Raw genomic sequence first — 23,881 nt, forward strand, 5'->3', positions numbered from 1 at the left:
ACAAATGCAACCACTTCTTATGGTTCTGCTACGAGTGGCAAAATTTTTGTTCCTAATGCTTCTATTGGTAGCAATTCGTTAGGAAATTCCGGTGATAAGGGCAAAAAGAAGTTGCGTTGCCATTATTATAAAGCTAATGATCACTTGATCAAGCAATGTCCTAAGTTGAAGGCCAAAGAGGCTAAGAAGAAAGAGAGTGGTTCCATTGCAAATGCTGGTTCCACTACAAATGCAGCCATTGTTGAGTCTTTTGTGAAAGGAGACTGTGATGCTGATGTTGATGCAGAATGGGATTTTAGTGCAGAGTGCACTTACAATCCTGTTGTCCATGATGCATTCATGTCAGTTGCTGCAGATTCACATGTGTGGTATTTTGACAGTGGTGCTACAAAGCACATTACCTCACATCGTGAATTGTTCACCTCTCTCAAGTCTGTCCCTCATGGGAATTCAGTCACTTGTGCCAACAATGCCTCTTATCCGGTTTAGGGAGTTGAAAAGATTGTGCTAACTGCTACAAATGGCACCTCTTTCACACTTGTTGATGTACTTTATGTACCTGGAATCAAGAAGAATCTTTTGTCTGTATTTGCACTTGCTAGACTTGGACTTGTAGTCAAATTTGTGGATGACAGATGTACAGTTCATGATCTCAGTTTTGGTGATGAAATTGTTGCATCTGGGCTTTTGTGTTGTGGGCTGTATAAGCTCACTTTGTGTGACAAGTGTGGACAAATTTTGCAAATGCAGTTGCTGATTCAAGGGCTATTTCAGATGCAAAATTTGGCATGCATGTTTTGGTCATCTGAATTTTGCCACTTTGCTGCGTTTGCAGAAATCTGATATTGTTGCTTCTTTGCCGCCTCTTGAAGCACCAATCAAACATGTTTGTGAAGGCTATATTTGGGTAAAATGCAGCGTTCTAAGTTTCCAAAGGATGGTTCAATTAGGGCCACATGCAGGTTGCAGCTTGTGCATAGTGATGTTTGTGGGCCCATGCGAACTCCGTCCTTGGGCAATTACCTATACTTCGCGACTTTCACTGATGATTACTCCAGGCATGCATGGGTATTTCCGCTTAAAGTGAAGTCCGAAGTTTTTATGTGCTTCAAACAATTTGTGGCTATGGCTGAAAATGTATCAAAATGTACTCTGGGCACCCTCCGTTCCGATTGAGGGGGGGGAGTATATGTCTCATGAATTTAATGCATTTCTGGCTAGTCGTGGAATAAAACACCAATGTACAATGCCTTATACACCTCACCAAAATGGTGTTGCTGAGAGGAAAAACAATTCACTTACGAAAATGGCATGATGTATGGTCAAAAGTCAAGCTTTGCCACATTCTTTTTGGCTTGAGGCCATCATGTGTGCCACTTATGTACTAAACAGGTGTCCTACAAAAGCTTTGCAGTCTATTACTCCATATGAAGCATGGCATGATAGAAAGCCTTCTATTGAGCACATGCGTGTTTTTGGCTGTTTGGCATATGCTTTGGTGCCACAAAAACAACATAGAAAATTGGATGATAAGGCTGTCAAATGTATTTTTGTTGGTTATAGTGCTAAAAGCAAAGGTTACAGGTTTTATCATCCGCAAACAAAGCGTATTCTGGTTTCACAGGATGTAGTGTTTCTGGAAGATTCTGTTCAGCCCTTGCTGTCATGTACTAGAGACAATAATGTAAGCTCACATGACATTTATGACACTTTGTTGCCTCTTTTCAATGTTGGCAATACGAATGTAAATTCCAATGAGGCAAATGTACAGCTTATGGGGGTTTCACAAAATGTTATAGATCAGCCTATTATTGATGCAGATGTACATGATGTACTTGATGAGGAAAGAGCTGAAAATGAGCAGGCTAGAGGTATGCCAAAACGGCCAGTGCATACATTGTGTGACAGTAAATTGGATGCACCTTTGTCTAGTCGTACTCGTTCAGGCTCTTGCCATGCATCTTATGTATCAGATTTTTATGCTTTGGCTATGTCTAGCTTATGTGATGTTGAGGAACCTTTGTCTTTTGGATGCACCTTTGTCTAGTCGTACTCGTTCAGGCTCTTGCCATGCATCTTATGTATCAGATTGTTATGCTTTGGCTATGTCTAGCTTACGTGATGTTGAGGAACCTCTATCGTTTGATGAAGCACAGAATTCAGAAAATTGGATGGCTACCATGCAATTAGAATATGATGCACTTATAGAAAATGACACATGGACATTATGTGATTTGCCTCCTGGCAAAAAGGCCATTGGTACAAAGTGGGTTTACAAGTTGAACACAAGCCGGATGGTCAGTACGATCGCCATAAGGCTTGACTTGTTGCAAAGGGTTATGCATAGCAAAAAGGCATAGATTAGGAAGAGACTTTTGCTCCCACTTATCGTACGACTAGTGTGCATTTTCTATGTGCATTTGGTTGGGATGTACATCAATCAGACATTGTTACTACTTTCTTGAATGGTGACATATTTGAGGAAGTTTATGTAATGCAACCTCGCGGTTTTGTCAAGAAAGGACAAGAGGACAAAGTGTGCAGATGTAAGAAGGCTTTGTAGGGGTTGAAGGAATCTCCTCGTGCTTGGTATGAGAAAGCTGACACTCATTTGGTCAAACAAGGCTTTCGTAACAGTCCAACGAAAAGCACATTGTATGTAAAGCGTGAGGGTGATGTACTTCTCATAGTGGTTCTTTATGTCGATGATTTGCTGATCACTGGACCAAATGAGAGACATATTGCTGAATTTAAGGCTGATTTGAATACTACTTTCAAGATGAAAGATTTGGGTTGTTGCATCATTGATTGGGTATACAATTTAAGCAGTGTGATGGTGGTATTGCCTTATGTCAGAAAAGTTACATAGATATATTATTATGTAAGTTTGGACTTGAGGATTGCAAACCTATTGCCACTCCCATGGAAACAGGTTTGAAGTTGAGTCTACATGATGCTGGTGATCTTGCTGATGTCACTCTTTACCAAACTGCTGGGCTGCCTATTTATGTATGCAACACGAGGCCGGATATTTAGTTTGCAGTCTCACACGTCAGCAGATTTATGCATAGCCCAGGGTCTAAGCATTGGCAGGCTGTCAAGAGGATTTTTCGCTACCTAACTAGCACTTTATATCTTGGCTTGTTTTATACCAAGGGGGGATCATTGCCGCCAAACTTACATGCTTTTTCGGACTCAGATTGGGCTGGTTGTTTTGACACAAGAGTGTCCACAAGTGGCTTTTGTTTTGGTTTTGAACAGCCTAACATGGAGGATCTTGTGTGCAAACTTAAGAAATCCCTTTACGACTTAAAGCAAGGTTCAAGGCAATGGTATCAAATGTTTGACGCTTTTATGCGATCTTAGGGTTTTAGAAGGAGTCAAGAGGATCATTGATTGTATACAAAGAAACTTAGTGACGGTTCTTTGGTCATTCTCATTTTATATGTAGATGACATGCTCATTGGGGGAAAGTCTACTCAGGCGATTTCCAAATTGAAGCAAATGTTGAGCAAAACTTTTGCTATGAAGGATTTGGGAAAAGCAAATTATTTTCTTGGTATGCATATCAAGAGAGGTAGGAAAAAGTAAATTCATAATTTATCCTAGGAATCCTATATCCAAAGGTCTTGCAACATTTCAATATGCAGGGTGGGAAGGTAGTGAGTACACACCACTACTATCATATTTGAAACGTAGCAAGAAGATCTCCCAAGTCAGATGTTGAGAGAGCAGAAATGGCAAGTGTTCCATATTGTTTGATTGTAGGCAGTCTTATGTATGCTATGGTAGCTACAAGGCCTATCTACAAGGCCAAATATTGCATTTGAGGTGGGAGTGGTTAGTCGGTACATGGCTAATCTTGGCAAACATCTTTGGATGGTGGTGAAACACATCCTTAAATACTTGAAGGTTACAACAAACAAGTGGTTATGCTCCGGTAGTAGTGATGCATTTATTGATGGTTGCACATATGCAGTTCATGCGAGTTGCAAAGACAATAGGAGATCTATGTCTAGCTACATTTTTATAGTTGCAGGAGGAGCCAATCCTTGGAGATCATCTCTCCAAGATTGCACATCTTCTTCCACTACAAAGGCTGAGTACGTTGTAGCATCAAATGCCAACAAGGAAGCTATATGGTTGGCATGTTTAGCGGGAGATTTAGACATTCGACATGCTCCAATTTTGCATTGTGATAGTCAGAGTACCATTGCTTTAGCAAGGAATACTATGTTTCATTCTAAGTCAAAACACACTGAGGTGAGATATCATCTCATTTGGATGTGTTGATGGATAAGCGCTTGGAGCTTGTTAAGATCCACATTGATGACAACCCAATAGATGCTCTTACAAAGAGCTTAACTATGGGAGCAATTTACACATTGCATTGCGTTAATGGGTGTAGGCTAAACGATTTTGTACAAGAATGAAGCTGTCGTGATTCATGATTGTACATACTAGCTTTAGTACCACCTTGTCCTTTAAGTGGGAGATTGTTGGGGTAAAGGGCCGTGGCTACCTAATCCTTGTGTCCCTAACCCCACTAACTCCATTAACCCTTATGTACATAAAGGCAATAAAGAAAAACTCTCTCCTTCCACATAGGTGCTTTCACCTTTGCTGTGTTCCTCTTCCCCTTCCTTGCATGCACAAGCACATGTTGTAGCCCTCATGTTGGGGTATGGGTGGACTAGTCATGTAGCGAGATAGGTACACACTTCTATGGGTTACGAGCAGCCACGTCCTTCTACCCAATTTATGGAAGGTGCTTAGTCTCAACACTTTGACTACTATCCCTAGGGGGTTCAACATCCCGCCCACATGACAGAGATGCAACCAACATAGAGATTTCCTTGTGAGGATTTGTTGGCACACATAATCATAGCTGCATTAGTCGGCAGCCTCAGTACCATGCAAGTCAGGTGCTTCCATCTGTCGCTCAGCATGGCAACTACTTTCATAGAGAGCCAGTTTGTAGAGAGTAAGGTGCAGCAGCCTTTAGTCCATCAGGCTCCTATGATCGATTTTATGGCTCCACCTCTAGAGGTAGACTCTTTGAGTGTTACATTGGTGATGGTAGCGATGACACTCTCTTCGGGTTAACACAATTGGGAGAGCATAGATTAGCATCATTGTGTGTCAATATAAAGTTATTTTTCAGCTTACTTCATACGTGCAGTTTCCTTTCACAATTTTAGTGTTTTCTCTCACTATTTATGTTTTCTCTCATTGAATGGTGAGTCGTCTTGTAGCGGGCGATGTGTAGCAGGACTCCAAGGTCACTTGCACATGATAGGTAGTTACAATTACAGTTGGTCTAGGGTTCACACTGGACAAATTCTTGCCTGACAATGACACGTGACATTGATACATGTGGTACTCTAGTGGACATCATGTCCAAATCACCAAACTACCACAGTTTGGAGATATATGTATCTAGAGTGTCACATATATTTTGCTAGCCATTGGTGGCTCTTTATGATTGTATATATGCGTAGTTGGTTCTAGTCGTCAGATGCTTCATCTAGTTTTTATGGTTTGACGTCTTTTGTCGTGTCTTGTGTCCACACCAGCACCGCACATCTTCACCCTCCTTACACATTGGAGCCTCAACACCCCCATTGTACCTGTGAGTCCTAGGCTTCGAGGTAAGTGTGTTGCTAGCCAGAGTCTGTATTGGTTCCATGAGTTAGTTAAGTTCCATTGAGTTCTAGTTTTCTGTTGTGTCTTTGAGTTGCTCGCTCCATTGCCCTATTGTGTTTTCTTTTTGTTGGAGTGAGGTTTCATGCATATCACATTGAGGAGCACCCACAATAGAGAGCACGATACTCTTTCTCTAATACACAGCTTATGGAAATTTCTTTGTACTTTCTGGTGTACTTTTTGTGTCTAGGATTAAAAAGAATTTGTTCTCTCTTCCTACATTAGCAAGACTTAGCCTTGTTTTAAAGTTTGTGGATAGATGCATTGTTCATGATCTTACTTTAGGTGATACTATTGTGGCATCACCTATCTTGTCTTGTGGACTATATAAGCTCAATTCTTATGAAAAGTGAGTGAAAAATTTTGCGAATGCAGTTACAAATTCTAAAGTTCTTTCATATGCTAAACTATGCAATGCACGTTTTGGGCATCTGAATTTTAACAGCTTGATGCGTTTGTAGAAATTATGATATGGTTGCCTCATTTGCCCTCTTTGGAGGCACCATCTAAGCATGTTTATGAAGGTTATATTTTGAGAAAAATATAGCATTCTAGGTTTCCAAAAGATGGTTTGATGTGGGCTATTTGCAAGTTGCAGCTTGTTTCATAGTGATGTTTGTGGCCCGATGCACTCTCCTTGATGACTTTCATTGATGCTCACAACATACATGGGTATAATCACTTACAATTAGGTCCAAAGTCTTTATGTGCATCAAATAGTCTTTCTTGTTGACTAAAAATAAATTCAGTTGTTTTGTGGGCACACTCTATTTTAATAGAGGGGGGAGTATATGTCAAATGAATTTGATGCATTTCAAGCTGGTCGTGGATAAAACACCGATGTACAATACCTACCTTATACACTTGAACAAAATGGTATTGCTGAAAGGAAAAATAGCTCACTTAGGGAGATGGCATGATGTATGGTCAAAATCCAAGCCATGCCACATGCTTTTTGGCTAACTCTCATCGATACCAATAGTCAAATAACATTGACAATTGTGAGAAACCCAATCTTTCATACTCCCACAAAGCACATTGAGGTGCATTATCACTACGTCAAAGAGAGATTCTCAGCTAGAGAGATCAACTTGGTTCATGTGCTGACACATGACACCCTTTGTTCACAAAGGAATTGGCTCATGAGATGTTTGATGTTTTTCACAAAGCTTTGGGCTTACTTCCCTTTGTGGACTAATCATGTCTAGACGACATGGCACTTTCCTATATGCGCCAACTCTCTTTCATATTGTAGGGAGGATTTGTTATTATGTATATAGTAGTGATGTGCGTGAACACACTTAGGACTGTCGGAGTTCTTTTTTCCCTCACTAGAGGTCCCCCCCCCCCCATGCTTCATACATATGCACATCACTCTAGGGCTATCTTACTTTGTAGTCGAACACATAGTAATATACTCTCTATTGTGTGTCTGGAAGTTCTTCTCTATCTCCAAGCTATGTGTGCATTCTTGCAAACCTAACTCCAACATTGAATTGATTGAAGACTTTATCAACCATAGTGGTGAATTGTTGTCACAAACAATGAAGCTTTCTCCTGGAAATTATGTATGCAATGAAATCTAGCTTCATCTTTGATTTGAAAATTTACTTGATCAAGATTTGATTTGACTTTGATTTTATGAAATTCGCTTCATCTTTGAAAATTTTACTTGATCAAGATTTAATATGTCATTGATGGGATTCTTGATTAAAAAAATCATTTTTTAATGCTACTTGATTTTCATAAAGTGTGTAGCAAAAATGCTCTCATGCATGTAGTAGAATAGACGCATTCTGACATTTGTGTGTTTATGAACGCAAAATGAGTTTGCCAAGACTCGTCTAGATTACGATTCATAGTGCAAGCATTTAACATTCTTTCAGTGCCTTGGTTCAGAATTGTAATGTAAGCATGTGAATATCACCTCGAAACTTAACCATGAGACCGAATTCCATTTAACTATGATAAATTGCACTTTGGTAGTACGAGAGCAAGTTCGACGTAAACCACTACTTGCGAAGTCAACATTTTAACCTCTTCAAAATAAAACAATACCCTACACTAGGCCAACACGCACATAGCATGTGAACATCAATCATATACAATGAAGCCATCAATATAATAGAGGAACTAGAATTATGGTAACATTTGTTCACAAATGGCATCCTATCAATTTTATTATTCTATGGAAAATTTTAGAAAATGCTATAATTTAATTGTTTTCTACTATAGTATGATTTCTTACCTACTTATTTGACACTTGTACTATAATTGGAATTGGAGTGTCCTAAGACAAGGGGCACTACCACCTTTTTGTACTTATTTTGTGAAGCCAAATAAAGAAAAATTATTGTAATTTATTATGTAGTTAGGTTACCAATTGAAGAAAGTTGAGGATTTATTTATATGTCAAAGTGAACATTGAACTAAGAGATTCATAAATAAGTTAAACATTGAAAAAAGGCTTATAGCTTTAGAAAAGTGTAATATTTCTCATGTTTGTAATTCTTTGCCGAGAAATAATAACTTTTTAAAGAGGTTACAACATCTTTGAAAGTCAGTTTTCATGACAACTATAGGTAGTAAGCAACAAATTATTCTATTGCAAATACAACGAGACACAATTTTTGGTGTTTCAATAGCTCATTTGAAGCATTGATGTTGTTTTAGAGAAAGTTATCATTAAAAAATGATTCTATAGGTTAAAACCAAGAAAAAAAAAACATGTTTTTTGGATTCAATCTTGCATTGCATAATCAAGTTGCAGTTTTACAATTTGTCAAATGCATATAAAATCTTGCATCATATAGTGAAGTTGCAGTTTAAAAATGTTTCATGTATAATTGTCAAATGCATAAACTTGACTCATGTAAATGAGGAATTGGCTAGAATTTATTGATATTGACAAAAATATGTCAAATTATGTCCCATTTCTATTTCTTACAACTACCATGTACAAAATTTTCTAGTTTATATGATTTTGCATTGTACAAAAATCTCATGCTTATAGATTGCATAAACATCAATAATCATTATCTTAATTATTACTTAAATTAAATAGCATACAATGAACAAAACATGATGTTTTGAGCTTGAATAAATAACATCTTTACTTGACATGTGATTTGATGCATGAAACTTGTATATCGGTCTCGTACAACTTAACAAAATAAATACTACCTTAGCAATGATCTAAGAAGTAAAACTTATAGACATATGTAGCAATAGTATACCTCATTAGTCTACTTTTCCCCCCCTAAGCATATGGTACCAATTCTTTAAAAGATCACCGGCATTTGTATTTTTGTGAGATTATATTTTATGGGCCCAATTATTCATCATGGTAAGCTCAAAATTGTTTTAAGGAACCAATTTTACAAATATAGTATAATCAATGTATGAAAGATCCTCAAAAGAGTTTTCGGAGGTTCTTGTTTAGATTAACATGGCACATGATTGAAAACGCGAGACACCAATATCCTAGTTCACTACTACCAAACTAGTGTATAGTCCTTTGTGTTTTTAATATTTGCCAAACACATTTTAACTCCATTGCTACAAGCAAACTTGTTTGCAAGAGAGTGGTGGTATTGGTTTAGGGAGCTGGCTTTGTGTTTTGATCTTGGCAATGAGCACACGATTGGCACACAACCGTATGGAATTGAACAAAGCAAGATTTTAAGGAAAAAATTGGCCAAATGTTATTATCTCTTGTCTTGATTGTAACAACTTATACATGGTGTTTTAATCAAGATTGCACAAGGTATTGTTTATGGATTAAGGTTGGAGCGAACAATGCATAACTCAAAGTCCTCGCCTTACCAGTCTTAGGGGAAGGTTCAGAAGTTAAGCATGCATTTAATCTTCAAAACACCCCCCTCCTCAAACAAACAACTATTTATCTCTTGAAGAGGGTATCCCAAAACCAAAACTCAAATTTTGCAATGCAATTGGTTCTCATGAAGACTAAAAGTAGCCTTCTTTAGTCAACATTCACTAGAGTGGGCGTAAATCAATAAGCACATGACAGAGCTCCCTTGGTTTGAACCCACACTAGGATGAAGGTGCCTATTTCAATGGCTTTAGAGGTCAATTGGACTTTACATATTCTTTTCAAATCAATGACAGTTCTTAAAAAAAAAAAAAATCCTTTTGTGTGTGTGTGTGTGGGGGGGGGGGGGGTTCACTGTAATTTGAAAATCCATATTTAAGAATTTCTCATAAATATAGCATTCTCTTCTACTTCAATCTATGTGTGCCACCTTTGACTCATACCTATCTGTACGTTAAGAATGTATAAACCATGGGCTAAATAACCCCTTTAGTATAACTCACAAAGCCAAAATTGTATCATTCTTCCTCTTTTTTCAGCAATTCCCAATTAGTCACTCTACTCTTCTAGTACTGTGAAAAGGAATTGGATCAAGGGTTCTAAAAGAATTCTGCATATTGATAACAAAGTATAGTTTCTCCCCACTGAAAAGATTGTTGCGTAGGTAAACCTTACAAAAAGAAGGTACACTTACAAAAGAATTTGGTAGAATTCTTACCCAGTTCAGACTGATTAACAAGAAGATTGCTTATCCACTCTACTGGTGGCTGCTCTCTCAATGAGGTATACTCAAATTTTCAGCCAGTAATTCCTAACAAGCACCTCCAAAAGCATTATCGTGGCATATGAGTTTATCACTAAATGTTATTGTATGGAAAAACAAAGTCCTACAAAAGCATTATATCTTTAGGTTTTTTGTTTTTGTTTTAGGAGTCGGGTAGGGCACGCCCGGCCGCTCTCCTCATACACTAGAAAAGTGCACAAGAAGAACGACCAGGACTATCCACCCAGAATCCTAAGACAGATGCTTTTGTCACTAGTTTCCTTTGGACTACGAGAGCCCATAATTATCTACACTCTGAGGGCCATGACTATTCCATTGAGAGACCCATTTCGCCAACTTGATTCGGACGTGACAGTGACCAAGTACCTTTGTTCAGAGGCCCAGGTACTGCGGGACTTGCTTTGGTCTTCCCTTTGGAGTTGCCTCCTCCAGGTAACTTATCGCTCACCTCACTAAACCGCCTTTGTAACCCGACGGTTTAGGCTTCAAACAATTTGCCTATGTAAGAAGCCAATACAATACTACGAAATTTACCATGCCCCCAATGGGCTTGTATTCACGAGATTGGAACTGTTTTTTGCAATACAATGGAAACATACATGATGGGAAAGACTCGACATTCATCCAAATTTGCATATTGTTGCATTGCATACATCAATGAGTCCCCCACCATCCACACAGTGAGAAGGGATAGCATGTAACTTTGCACGTGTTAAATAGCCATTCTTTTTCATTTCCTCTCAAATTTGTCTCCAAAAATTCTTCCCTCAGCGTACAATTGCAAAGAGTGCAAGATAGCCATCCAATTCTTGCCCATTCTTGCATTGAAAACAGTAATTTGTCACCAACCATTTACGTGGTTAGAAAAGGGATAGCAAGTGATGATCTTATTTGTTTCCCTTCAAATTTATGTCAGAAAGTTCCGCCTCTACATATTCGCCAGCACGCATTGCTGGGTACTTGTGGGCATCAGGTGCATTTGCAAAATGACCCAAAGGTTGCAGAATAGCATCAGAAGCGATGTGTCCAAAAACCTGTTGGTCAAAACAGCGGATACAAGAGACATTAGTGCTTGGCTACCCTTTAAACATTTCAATTCAACACTACAAAATTTAACGAACTATTCTACACAAGAAAGCTCTCAGTGCAACATACATTCATACTCAGACACAAAGATACAAGCAATGAAAATTTTAGACGTGCTTGCTTTTAAAGAAAGAGCATTTTCCTTTCAAAACCGAAGAACCATCATGTTGAGGTATGAACATAATGAGCCCTTCCGTCTTAATACAGGTCCTTCAACCTATGCTCCTCGCCCTTCTAAACAACCTGAAATGCTACTGACCTATGGATGCCCTTCTCGACCATCTATTGGTACTTGCTCTGTGTGATAATGAACTCTAAACTATATCTAATCATCGTGGACCAAGTCCTATTTTGATTCAGATAAGTCTCGTCTTTGTGCAAAGAAGAGCAATGTCAGTAAAGAGGTACCATCAATCTTCAACAATTCCAAATTGCCATGTCGAATCCTATCTCATAGGTCCCCCCCAAACTCCCCCCCCATTAAAAAAAAAAGCATAAGATACAATGCTAATACTAACCCCATTGTTAAAGTGTTGCACAGTGCAAAACCATACATGTGAGACGCTCTTGCGATCACACATGCACACGAGAGAGAGAGAGAGAGAGAGAGAGAGAGAGAGAGAGAGAGAGAGAGAAAGAAAGAAAGAAAGAAAGATTTTTAAGGTCTATGTCAGGCCGAAATCGGCCTATGAGACAAATCAAATGTACATGGTGTGTATGTCATCCGTCTATCGGAAAGACAAATGAAACAAAACTGATACAAAACTGAACTGAATGTAGGTAGTGGAGTATCTGAGGAGGGATGGAGCTCTATCTCTAGGGGTATATGCATGTCTATATGCTCAAGGTAGTACAATCATGAGAATGCATCAAGCTATCTAGCTCCATCCTGTACTAATGGGGGGATGTAAGATGTGGTACATGGGCGGGTCTGGTGCCAAGGCTACCCGGATGAAAGCTGTTGGGTCGGCCCTCATCTGAGCCACTCGCTCCTCAGTGGCACGGCGCTCCCGGGCTTGGATCTCCTCGATCTGTCGGTGGTGGGAGCTCGCGCCCCTGTAGCCTGTGACTCGTGGTCGTCGTCTAGCTCGGCTCACCTCCGCCTGTGGGAGTGTCACTCCCCTCTGAGTGTCTGGTGAGGGAGGGGCGGCAATCCTCTGAAAGAAGTCTGTGAGCTGCGACTGTCTCCCCTCTGTCTGTGTAGCTGTGTGTGGCTATAGTAGTGTGTCCCGATGGCTCTATATCTCTAGTAAGAAACGTCCAAGCTGTCTCTGATCTCGAGAGTCCATGATCTCTCGGAGAGTGGGCTGTCCTCTGAATAAGGCCTCATACCTGCCTCTGATCTCAGTGTATGCTCTGCATCTACATACAAAGTGCTCCTCACTCTCCACCTCCTCTGTGCAGGCTCTGTAGACTCGCTCCTCCCTGGGAACACCAGTATGTCTCCCGATCTCAATCTCTAACCTGTGTGAAGCCACTCTCAGCTGACCAATCGCCACCCGTGAGCTATGTGGCATATATGTGTCCATGTAGCGTGGTCCAAACCGTGCTCAAGGTTCCTTTTGTTCTTATGGAAGGTAGAGCCTTCCGTTCTTAATGAGAGAATGCTATGATCACAAACAAAGTGAATGGACACTGTGCATGCAAGTGTATGAGACTGAGAGATAGAGAGAGAAGAGAGATACGACACCAGAGACGTAAAACGCTCCTCCGAAGGCCCCACTCTCGTCGGCGAGAGTGGTCTACTTATGATTGCACAAACTGGTACAAACTGAATGCATGTGACTGATGCAAGTCTAGGCTATGTCGACAATGACGAAAGTGACTTAAGGGCTGAAATCTGCAATCTTTTATCTACTGCTGTCCAAAAACGCTATGGGCTGAAATCTGCAACTAGTCCAAAAACGCTGATTTGGGGGCTGTTTTCTATGGGTCTTTGATGCTGAAAATCTGCAGGTTTAGGGCTGAAAACTGAGGTCTTTCCGGGCTGAATTTGCTACTTCTTTATGGGCTGAATCTGCTACTCTTCTAGGGCTGAACTTGCAGGTGCTTCAATGCTGAAAAACGCTGCAGGTTGAGGTCATAAAGGCTGAAAACGCTAGGCTGATGCAAGTCAAAAACGCTAGGTTGCTGGTTTTCCAAAAACGCTAGCTTGCTGGTTGATTCTGGCGATGATGCTGAGTGAAAACGCTAGGGGATGCTGCTTCGTTGGCGAGGATGCTGATGCAGAAACGCTATGCACTGGGGTCTTCTGGCGATGGCAACCCGATGCAAAACGCCAAGTGCTGGGGGGGTATGGCGATGACCACCTGGATGGAAACGCCAAGGTGCTGAGTCCTTTGCTTGGAGGGGAGACCACCAAGTTCTTGTTGAGAAGTTGCCTGCTGAGCTTGGCTCCTATTGCCTCTTCTGCCAAATAGTGCTAGCTCTAGTTTGCTTATATACAAACTTAGCAAAATTGCCCTACCTACTTTCCAACAAAAGTCACTTAAAAATAATAAGTGAAAAATGTCAAAAATAGGTAAAATAGGCTAATTGCACTAGAAAATTCCCCTGAAGGATTCTGATGGATTTTGATGGGAATGCTTATGCTCATGCTGTGTGCAACCAAAGGATATGCATCTATCCTAAGTGTCTGGGCATGCATGGTCTACGAATAGACTCACAAAAGTGCCAGATCACTTCTAAATCTAGACTGACTGGACTGACTGAACCCTTGTCGTGTTGTAGCTTGTCCACGGACACCTAGGGTTCGATGTGTCACGTGACACTCAAGCTGGCATGAGGATGTGCCAATAGCACACCGCACCCCATATGATAAATGTGTATCCGTATAGCTGGGCTTGACTACAAACAAATCTTCTGTGAGGTGGAGAAAATGTTCTTTGTAAAAAGCCATCTCGTGCCCAACTCCTGAGTAGGCTATATCCAAGTCCTCGTGTCCATTTGAATCAAGTCTTGGCACATAAGTCTAGTAATCTTTGTCCATGTCATAGTGAGAGAGGAGGCCTCCAAAGAATACTGGAAGGGAGGCTGTCACAAGACGGGCACCACGTGCCAATAGAAAAGAACAGACTGAACAAACTTTTACTGAACTGAGAGAGAGAGAGAGAGAGAGAGAGACGACACGCGACACAGAGTGGCGGAATTCCACCCCAGAGAGTATTGGCCCCAAACCTTGGCGCCCCTTTCGGTATTTCTTAATATTGCATCAACACAGTACAAGCCAGTACTCCACGCTCTGCACCTTCTCCAGCAAGCATGCCAGAGAATGAACCCATGGCCTCATATTTAAAGGCCCTAGGCCCAAAAGCAGTTTACATGAAAAGCTTCAAACTCGAAAGCAACTGGCTCAAAAGCACTAGCGCCAAAATCTGCCAGCGAGTTTTGCGGAGATCCGTACAACTGCCATGTCAACAGTTTCTACGCAAGTCCTTGTTGTGTGTGGGTCCTGCTTTATTTTATTTCCTTTATGTCACTTGGGCCCCATTGAATGGGGTCCCATAAGTTGGTATGACTTCTTCTTCTGCTGTTGCTTATTCTTCTTAGAGTTTAGGCCCCTCTGCCGTGATCTACACAGTGGCTCCGTTCTAGTGACTTGACACATCAGCAGTTTGTGACATCCCCCCTTCTTGAAAGAAAGTAATCGTTCGCGATTACCGCATATCTGCAAAACAACTCAAGTTAGCTCAAAAAAAATTCGGAGGGACAATCAGTTTGCTTTTTTTGTTAAGGAGTTGGCTTCTCCTTTCGGCTCTTTTGATCAAGGAGTTGGCTTCTCCTTTTGTCCAGATCGGAACTCTTGATATTCCGGCGTAGTAAAATTAGCCATCACATCTAGACTGCACTGATCTTCCACGGTTCTTTGATGAACTAAAATTACATACCCAACCAATCTCATCCAATTAGGAATATTCAATGGTTGGCACATCACAATGTAATACAAATGCTTACATAGAAACATAAAGTCGCCGATGAACACTCCTCTTGCATAACCTAACAAGGTCCGAGCCGGGAGATATTTAACGACTCCCTCATCACTCCTCCCGCATAACCCAAAAAGGTTCGGGCCAAGAGATATAGAGGCCTTTTACCATAGTTACCCGGAACGCGGAACGGGAACGGCGACGGGATCCCTACGGAACGGGGGAACGGCTAGGGGTTCGGAACGGGAACGACGCGGAACGGGAGGTATAAAAAACACCCAAATAGTGCATTTTTTAGCTTCTTGTGTTTAAATACAAGGAGTATTAGAGTGCTTTGACTCTAATACTCACAAAAAACTCGTTTTGAAGACCATTCAATCTTGCTATGACTAGATGATGTGAGAGAGAGAGAGAGAGAGAGAGAGAGAGAGAGAGAGAGAGAGAGGGAGAGGGAGAGATTTGAGAGAGTGGGAGGGAGAGGAAGAGAGCTTGAAGGCTTAAAGCCTTGAGCCTTGAGAGAGTGAGTCTTGAGAGGGAGAGATCTTGAGAGTGTGAGAGGGAGAGAGCTTGAGTCTTGAGGATTAGCTTGTGGAGAGAAAGGGGGAGGGGGGTGCATTTTATGAGTCCTTGAGGCCTTGCACACTTCAAAAAGAAGCCCAAACATTTACTTCAATTTTTTCAATTTTTGCCAAATTTGTTTGTAGCCGTTGGCCGTTCCAAGGGCATTCCGGAACATTTTGGGGGCGTTCGGAACGTTCCAGAATGGCCGTTCCGGTTTTCACTGGCCACCCGGAACGTCAAACGTTTCGGGACGTTTCGGAACGTTCGGGAAGGGAACTGCCCCCCCGGAACGCCGGAACGGGGGCTAGGGGGCGTTCCCCGGTAACTATGCCTTTTACAACCAAATGCCCCCTAGACCGCAACCTGCGTCGTTTGGAGGTGGTGAGAGTAACCACTGCTCAGACTTCTTAATACTCCCGCCGCAAATAACCATCCAGTCCGGGCCATGAGTAACAACAACAATACTCCCCCCGTAAATAACCACAAGGGTCCAAGCCATGAGTAAAAACATAACTTTTCAAACATTTCAATACTCCCCCCGCAAATAACCACAAGGGTCCGGGCCATGAGTATGAACAAGCATTCTCAAACATCATATCTGAGTACTCCACTCAGGAGTAAAATCACCAATCATTGAAACCAGTATTAAAACCAGAGTCAAACAATTCAAATCGGCACCAAGACAGGTTTAAAACAGATACAATCCATTTCAAACAAATTCCAAACAGGATCACCAAACAAGTTCTCAAACAGAATTCAAATCAGGTTACCCCACTCTGCCAAAAGCTGCACTCTGAAGGAAGATCTCAGAAACCATATAACATATAACTTCAGGCAAAAATTTCTTGAAAGCTTGCCAAGTCCTTGGATTGTGCGGCTTGGTAGCTGTAATCGTCAACCTCTGTAAAGCACTACTTCTAAGAAAAACAGTTACTCGAAACAAATCTTGGATCATTCTCTTGCAAGCGATCTTTATGGCTTATGCCCAGTAAGACATGAGCGGTGAAGACGGGAGAGCGCCCGATGCGCGATGAAGTAAGGGTGGGAGTGGCTAATAAGTCTGCGATCGGGACCAGAAGATATTTCAAATAAAATTCCAGTAGTCTTTGGTTTGCTCCGTTTTCTCTTTTGTAGGACCGATATGCTTTCAAAAAAGCACACGCCTGATGCTTTCATACCACTGTCACAAGACGGGCACCACATGCCAATAGAAAAGAACAGACTTTTGGCACTTCAATAACAACAAAACTGAGCACGAAGTGGCGGAATTCCACCCCAGAGAGTATTGACCCCAAATCTTGGCGTCCCTTTCGGTATTTCTTTATATTGCATCAACACAGTACAAGCCGGTACTCCACGCTCTGCACCTTCTCCAACAAGCATGTCAGAGAATGAGCCCATGGCCTCATATTTAAAGGCCCTAGGCCCAAAAGCAGTTTACATGAAAAGCTTCAAACTCAAAAGCAACTGGCTTAAAAGCACTAGCGCCAAAATTTGCCAGCGCGTTTTGCGGAAATCCGTACTGTCAACGGAAAATCCGGGTTCTCCGTACAACTGCCACATCAACAGTTTCTACGCAAGTCCTTGTTGTGTGTGGGTCTTGCTTTATTTTATTTCCTTTATGTCACTTGGGCCCCATCGAACGGAGTCCCATAAGTTGGTAGGACTTCTTCTTCTGATGTTGCTTATTCTTCTTAGGGTTTAGGCCCCTTTGCCGTGATCTACACAGTGGCTCCGTTCTTCAGTTACTTGACACGTCAATAGTTTGTGACAGAGGCCATCTGTCCATGCTAAAACCATGCATCTGGAACCAAGAAGTCAACCAACAGGCCGTGTCTCCCTGTAAGGCCAACTCTTGGGAAGACTCAAGAGCAAGGCGGGCATATCTGTTCTGGGAAGGTCCCACAAGCTATGTATGACAGAGACTGACCTAGCAAGTGCCTCAATCACCATCGGAGCGGCACCTAGCTCTGCACTAATAATCTCATGAGGTACTAACGCCTTGGCTCTAATAATCCGGGAAATCATAGATACCAAGGGCCTCTCCGTCGCTTTCCACTCATTAGTGCTACTAGCTTTGCCGTGACAACCAACTAAGGGTCCCCAAATCTGCACCCCATACATCATAGCTGAGGTAACCAAAGTATCAAGAAGCCATAGTTTGGTTCGAGGTTCCTAAAATTGAACCTGCAAACACATCCCCTCAAGTCTGCCCAAGGCTGCATAGGCTCTGGTCAATCTAGTTTCTGTTGCTTTCTTGAGCAAAAAAGCTGGCCCACTAAAAACTACCACCAGATAAGTATATGCATCTGTATACTCCACAATCTCCTGCCCATAGGTAAATGTGGGAGCTGACCTCCTGAGCCACTGCGGTGTAATATTAAACACCATAACCTTGGTTTTACCAAGGTTGACAGACAATCCACTATCCTCCGCAAACATCCCTCTAGGGAGTCGGAAATCAGCACAATATCATCAGCATATAGCAGAAGTGGGTTCCATGTCCCTGCTAGCTGTGCTCCTATCCCCTAGTCTCATAATGCAATCAGAGGCCTCATCTACATACATACCAAACAAAGTAGGAGATAATGGGCATCCTTGCTTCACTCCAATAGTGGAGTGAACCAGGTAGAAAACTCCTCGGGAGTGCGTACCTGCCCCGCAACTGGTCTGTATAAAGCCACAATCCCCCAAATTAGCTCTGTGGGTACTCCCATGACCTGCAATAGCCGCATCAATCTAGCTCTGGGTACCGTATGAAAAGCTTTGCGGAAGTCCACAAAGCTACAATTTATCCGTTTCCCATGTGACTTGCCCTCCTCAATAATGGCTCATAGAGTCGGGATGTGATCAAGAGTAGAGAAACCCCTCCTAAAACTTGCATGTCCTATTGCTCATATACCATGTCTCTTTGCTCAGCTCCTGCTCGAAAATGGATGCGTATAACCGTGCCAATGTGTGACCGATCATTATAGTACTGTAGTTCCCAGGCTCCATTGGGTCTCTTGCCTTTAGGATAGGCACGATAGTAGACAAACTTCAAGTCTCGGGCAAGCCCTCACACATAGCACGGTTGAACATCATAGCTAGAAGCTCTGCAAGCATATCTCTGGCATGAATAAACTACTCGGCTACTAATCCCTCATGATCATAGGCTCTCCCATGCTTCATCTTGTCCATGGCTTTCCTTACCATCTCCATTGTAAAGAAGACATATGCATGTGGGCATGGCTCTGATGGATCCAGTAAAAGTGGCTGCCCATACACTGTATATAGGGATGCTGCATATTGGCCCCACACCTCCGGAGAAGTAATAGCTAGAGCAGGAGAGGATTCATGAAAAAGCCGCCAAGCCTCAGTCGAATCCTAACTAAAAAATAGCTGGTATAACTCCTGCTCAAGGCTAGCCAGAAAGGCCCTCTTCTTCCGAAGTACTAAACGCTAAAAGGTAATGCGCAATTGTCTATGAGTGATGACTCCTAGAGAAAACCTCTCTCTGTAGTCTCGCTCTCAACTCTCTAAACTCCTCATCATACCAACTGTTATGGGGCATAGTCCATCAGCATCTCAGCATCTAGACTCATTGTATCAACATTTGTGTAATCAAAGCAAATACCTCTCTAGCAATAGAGAAGGCGACCCTTGGAGGGGCGTTTGGGACCCCATCCAGTGTTCTTGTTTCTCTCTCTATCACTCACAAAACCTTCATTGACAATATCTCTCTTTCTTGTCTCTATATGTCTATTGCACATCTCTCATTAGGTAAAAGGAAACTTGTGTGCGTATTGAGCACTCATCCTCAGTTATCACCATACCTCACTTCTATTGCACATTACATGAGATGTATCTCAAGGAGACAGCAAGCAACTGGTGGTTGGCTTCCACCCGACTTTGAGAAGGACATCTGAAACGAAGGATTGGCTCGGTGAAAAAACATGATCACCAAGTTAGCAATCATTGTTGAGGACGTACTGTCACAAACTGGTGTCGTGGCATGCCTGGACGCACAGGCAATCGGGGACAGTTTCCGGAAATTGCGTTGCATTGCTGTCGTGGCAAAATCCCCGAAATCACACTGACATGCTGATGTGGCAGTCCGTACAGTGCTGACGTGGCAAGGCCGGAAATTGCGTCGACTGCTGTACGGATTTCCGCAAATCACGCTGATGCTTTTTTGAAAGCTTTTTGGAACTAGTTGCTTTTTGAACAATTGCTTTTAATTTGAGAAGCTTTTAAGTTTGAGAGTTTAACTGCTTTTGATTTTGGGACTCTGCTTTTTTCATCCCTTGTAAGAATAAAAGAGCCCTAAGGGGGCCTCATTCTTCAGAGCATCTGGCCGAAGAGTCTGAGAGTATAGGACCCTGCGGGAGTTGTACTTTCCTCTAAGATTAATATAAAAGAATACCGAAAGGGGCGCCAGTCTTTGGGGCCAATCTCTCTTGGCACGGAACTACGCCAGGCCGTGTCTACCCAAATTGAAAGGTGATTTTGAAGTTGTGAAGTATTTTAAGTGTTTCTCTCTCGTGTGCGACAGAATCTAGACTTGGGGTGTCCAAGTTTGTTACAGTGGTATCAGAGCGCGGCTGATTTCTCTTCTACCGGGAAATCAGAACCTTTCTCGCAACACTTATGGATTCTAACATAGATCAGTCGACTTCTTCTGCATCTGGGAATGCGGGAGGAGATCACGGAAAAGATTCTTATGACCAATCAAAGGAAGAGTACGGCCTACCTCGGCCTACTCAGGCACAGATTGAAGAGATGGACGCAGTGCACACCCAGTGGTAGAAAGCCAAAGAGCACATTCAGTACGTATGACGATAAGATGGATGCTAGTGTTATTCATTCTTGGTTGCATCAATTTAATGCTTATTTTGCGACAACTAAGAAGACAGGGAATAGCAAGGTTTTGACGGCAGCCATGTACCTTGCTAGTGATGCCATTAATTGGTACCACGCATGGCAAGAGACACAATTGGCAACGCACCTAGAGGAAGCCGACGAAGGCGTGCCCCTTTCCTTCAATTGGGCCGACTTCCAAGACAAGCTGAAGGCGCGGTTTATGCCACCTCAGTACCTAGCATGATTGAAGGACGATAGGCACAGTCTCAAGCAAAATGATTTGCCTGATATGTTTTTCTCTAATCGTATTTTGCAGCTTGGCACCCAATTACGCAAAACGGATGATGAGCGCAAGGAGGCTTTCATTTTTGGGTTGGGCGACTAAATCAAGTTTGATGTCGAAGTCCTCGACCCCGTAGATCTCAACAAGGGGGTAACGATTGCTCTCGCACAGGAGATGAAGCACAATAAGGGAAAGCCGAAGGAGACCAAGACTTCTCAAAGTACCTCTCAGACTCCTCAGAACCCGCAGAACGGTAAGAACGGTAAGAATGGTAACTCTTCTAACCAATCTTCCTCTAGTCTCTCGGAAAAGAACTCACACAATGAATCTAAGGGTAATCATCAAGTGGCGCAAGCTGAGATTCGGACTCCAACAACTCCATCACAGAGAAGATCACATTCAGTAAGTATGACGGTAAGATGGATGCTAGTGTTATTCATTCTTGGTTGCATCAACTTAATGCTTATTTTGCAACAACTAAGAAGACAGGGAATAGCAAGGTCTTAACGGTAGCCATGTACCTTGCCGGTGATGCCATTAATAGGTACCGCGCATGGCAAGAGGCACAGTTGGCCGCGCACCTAGAGGAAGCCAACAGAGATGCGTCCTTTTCCTTCAATTGGGCCGACTTCCAAGACAAGCTCAAAGCGCGGTTTATGCCACCTCAGTAACTAGCACGATTGAAGGACGATTGGCGCAATCTCAAGCAAAATGGTTTGCCAATTATGTCTTTCTCTAATCGTGTTTTGCAGCTCGGCACCCAATTACGCAAATTGGATGATGAGCGCAAAGAGGCATTCCTTAATGGATTGGATGAGTATATCAAGTATGGTGTAGAAGTACTCGATCCAATCGATCTCAACAAGGCGGTAGCGATTGCTCTCGCACAAGAGATGAAGCACAATAAGGAAAAGCCTAAGGAAAACAAGACTTCCCCAAGTACCACTCAGACTTCACAGAACCCTCAGAACAGTAAGAATGGTAACTCTTCTAACCAATCTTCCTCTAGTCTCTCAAAAAAGAACGCTCCAAATGAACCTAAGGGTAAATGTACGTGCGCACTTCACTTGTGCCACGTGGACACGCTTCTGCCATAGTCTAGCATGAGTCTTAGCTTAGGACTGAGCCTGGCACCTTTGTGAGGCTCTAGTAGAACGTGCATGCCCATGCCGGTCACACTTGCATACCCTCTCTTGCACAAGAACATTCATTTCATCATGCATGCATTTTACCGCGTGAACCACCTCTTATAAGTCATTTTATTATAAGTGACTTTTGGAATTCTTTTGTAAGTTTGTTGGAAAAGTAGGTAGGGCAAATTGCTAAAGATCTATAAAAGAAACCCATTGGGCACTCAGTACAAGCTAAAGAAGCAGGACACAGAAGGGCAAGCACCTGCAGCAGAGCAGGCACACACCCACAAGTCCCAACGTTTTCTCAAGGATCAGCCCAGCGTTTTCAGCCTCCAGCAATCAGCGTTTTCAGTCATCAGCCACCAGCGTTTTCAGTTTCAGCCCTTAGCCTTGCGAGAACCAGCTCCCACCCCGTTGCAAATCCTCGCCAGATTCCCCATCTACACCCAGATCAGCCTAGCGTTTTCAAAATTCAGCCAGATCAGCCAACGTTTTTGCATTTCAGCATTAGTGCGACTCGGCGGTTGCAGATCCAAGCTGCAGGGCCGCCACAGTAGCAGATTCATAGCAAAACATCTAGCGTTTTCAGTTTTCAGCATAGACCCCATCGTCGACATCACTGTCTTCGACACAAAACCGTCGTCGACTTCACCGTCTTCGACACAGAATCGTTGTCGACTTCACCATCTTTGACACGTTACCGTCGTCGACTTCATCGTCGTCGACAAAGACCCTTAGTACCTCGTCGTTGACTTCATCGTCTTCGACATAGACCTCCTCGTCTTTGACATAGAACCCACACAACTCGTCGTCGACATCATCGTCTTCGACATAGACCCCTTCAGTACCTCAATAGCATCAATACCCTTCAGCCTCAGCATCACTGTAGTCGCATTTGTGCAAGAATAAAGAAAGTACTTGCTCTAGCAACAGAACAAGGACGCCCTTGAGGGTTGGGACCCGACATCCCTGTGTCGTCTCTTTTCTCTCTCTCGTCTCTCTCTTTCTTTCAGTTCAATTCAGTTCTTTCAAGTGAAGTAAAGTGTCCCTTATGTTTGTGTGCAGAGTACTAGATCCGAGCAAAATCCTTATTCTCTTCCGTTGCAAACACAATTGCTAAACCTAAGCTCACTCCAAATGAAAAGACAGAACAAGGAATTTTAGGAAGGATACATCACGTCGGAAAAACAAAGCATTTATTCTAAGGAAGGTCGATGTTATCATTGTCACATCAAGGGTCACATAAAAAGAACATGTCCTAAGCTTGACTCTAATGATCTAAAGAACCCACATCCTCTGTCAATGCAATAAATGAGAACACGAGTGTGTCCCAAGTTTCTCATGATCCCCCGATTGATGAGTCTCTCATTAAGTGTTATGGTCTTGTGAATGGTCAACACATGGTGGTCTTGTTTGATTATGATGTGATTAGTCTCTCTTGTCGAAAGCGCCCCCTTGGAGGTTCGCAAGCATCTCCTTCCGAGGCGTCGTGCTTCGTTCCCGGTATGGACTCTCTCGTTATAAGAGAATGCCTTGATATGTTAGTCATTGTTCAACAAGTGTCCTTCCGCAGAAAATTTGTAGTATCTCCTCTTTTAGGATGTGATATGCTTTTCGACATTCGATGGTTTCTCATTGATTGGGCAGCTAATACTTTCACTTTCAATGCCAAGAGTGACTCTCCCATTGTCATTCGTGGGGAGCAAGTTGTTCATTCTTCATCTC

At 42.4% G+C, this 23,881-nt stretch overlaps 1 protein-coding gene across 1 annotated transcript in view; it reads right to left on the reverse strand.

The window, feature by feature from the left end:
- Positions 1 to 10,915: 10,915 nt before the first annotated feature.
- The window catches only part of LOC147427660 (2-oxoglutarate (2OG) and Fe(II)-dependent oxygenase superfamily protein), a 49,885-nt gene continuing 36,919 nt past the window's right edge, over positions 10,916 to 23,881 (reverse strand). The window contains exon 7 of the mRNA XM_086497410.1: positions 10,916 to 11,359. Coding sequence (XP_086353536.1) covers positions 11,213 to 11,359 — 147 coding nt within the window. The 3' untranslated portion in view covers positions 10,916 to 11,212. The remainder of the gene's footprint in view (positions 11,360 to 23,881) is intronic.

This window comes from Adiantum capillus-veneris, chromosome 23, assembly GCF_014529385.1.
Source record: "Adiantum capillus-veneris isolate H3 chromosome 23, ASM1452938v2, whole genome shotgun sequence".
In the NCBI taxonomy this organism is placed as follows: Eukaryota; Viridiplantae; Streptophyta; class Polypodiopsida; order Polypodiales; family Pteridaceae; genus Adiantum; species Adiantum capillus-veneris.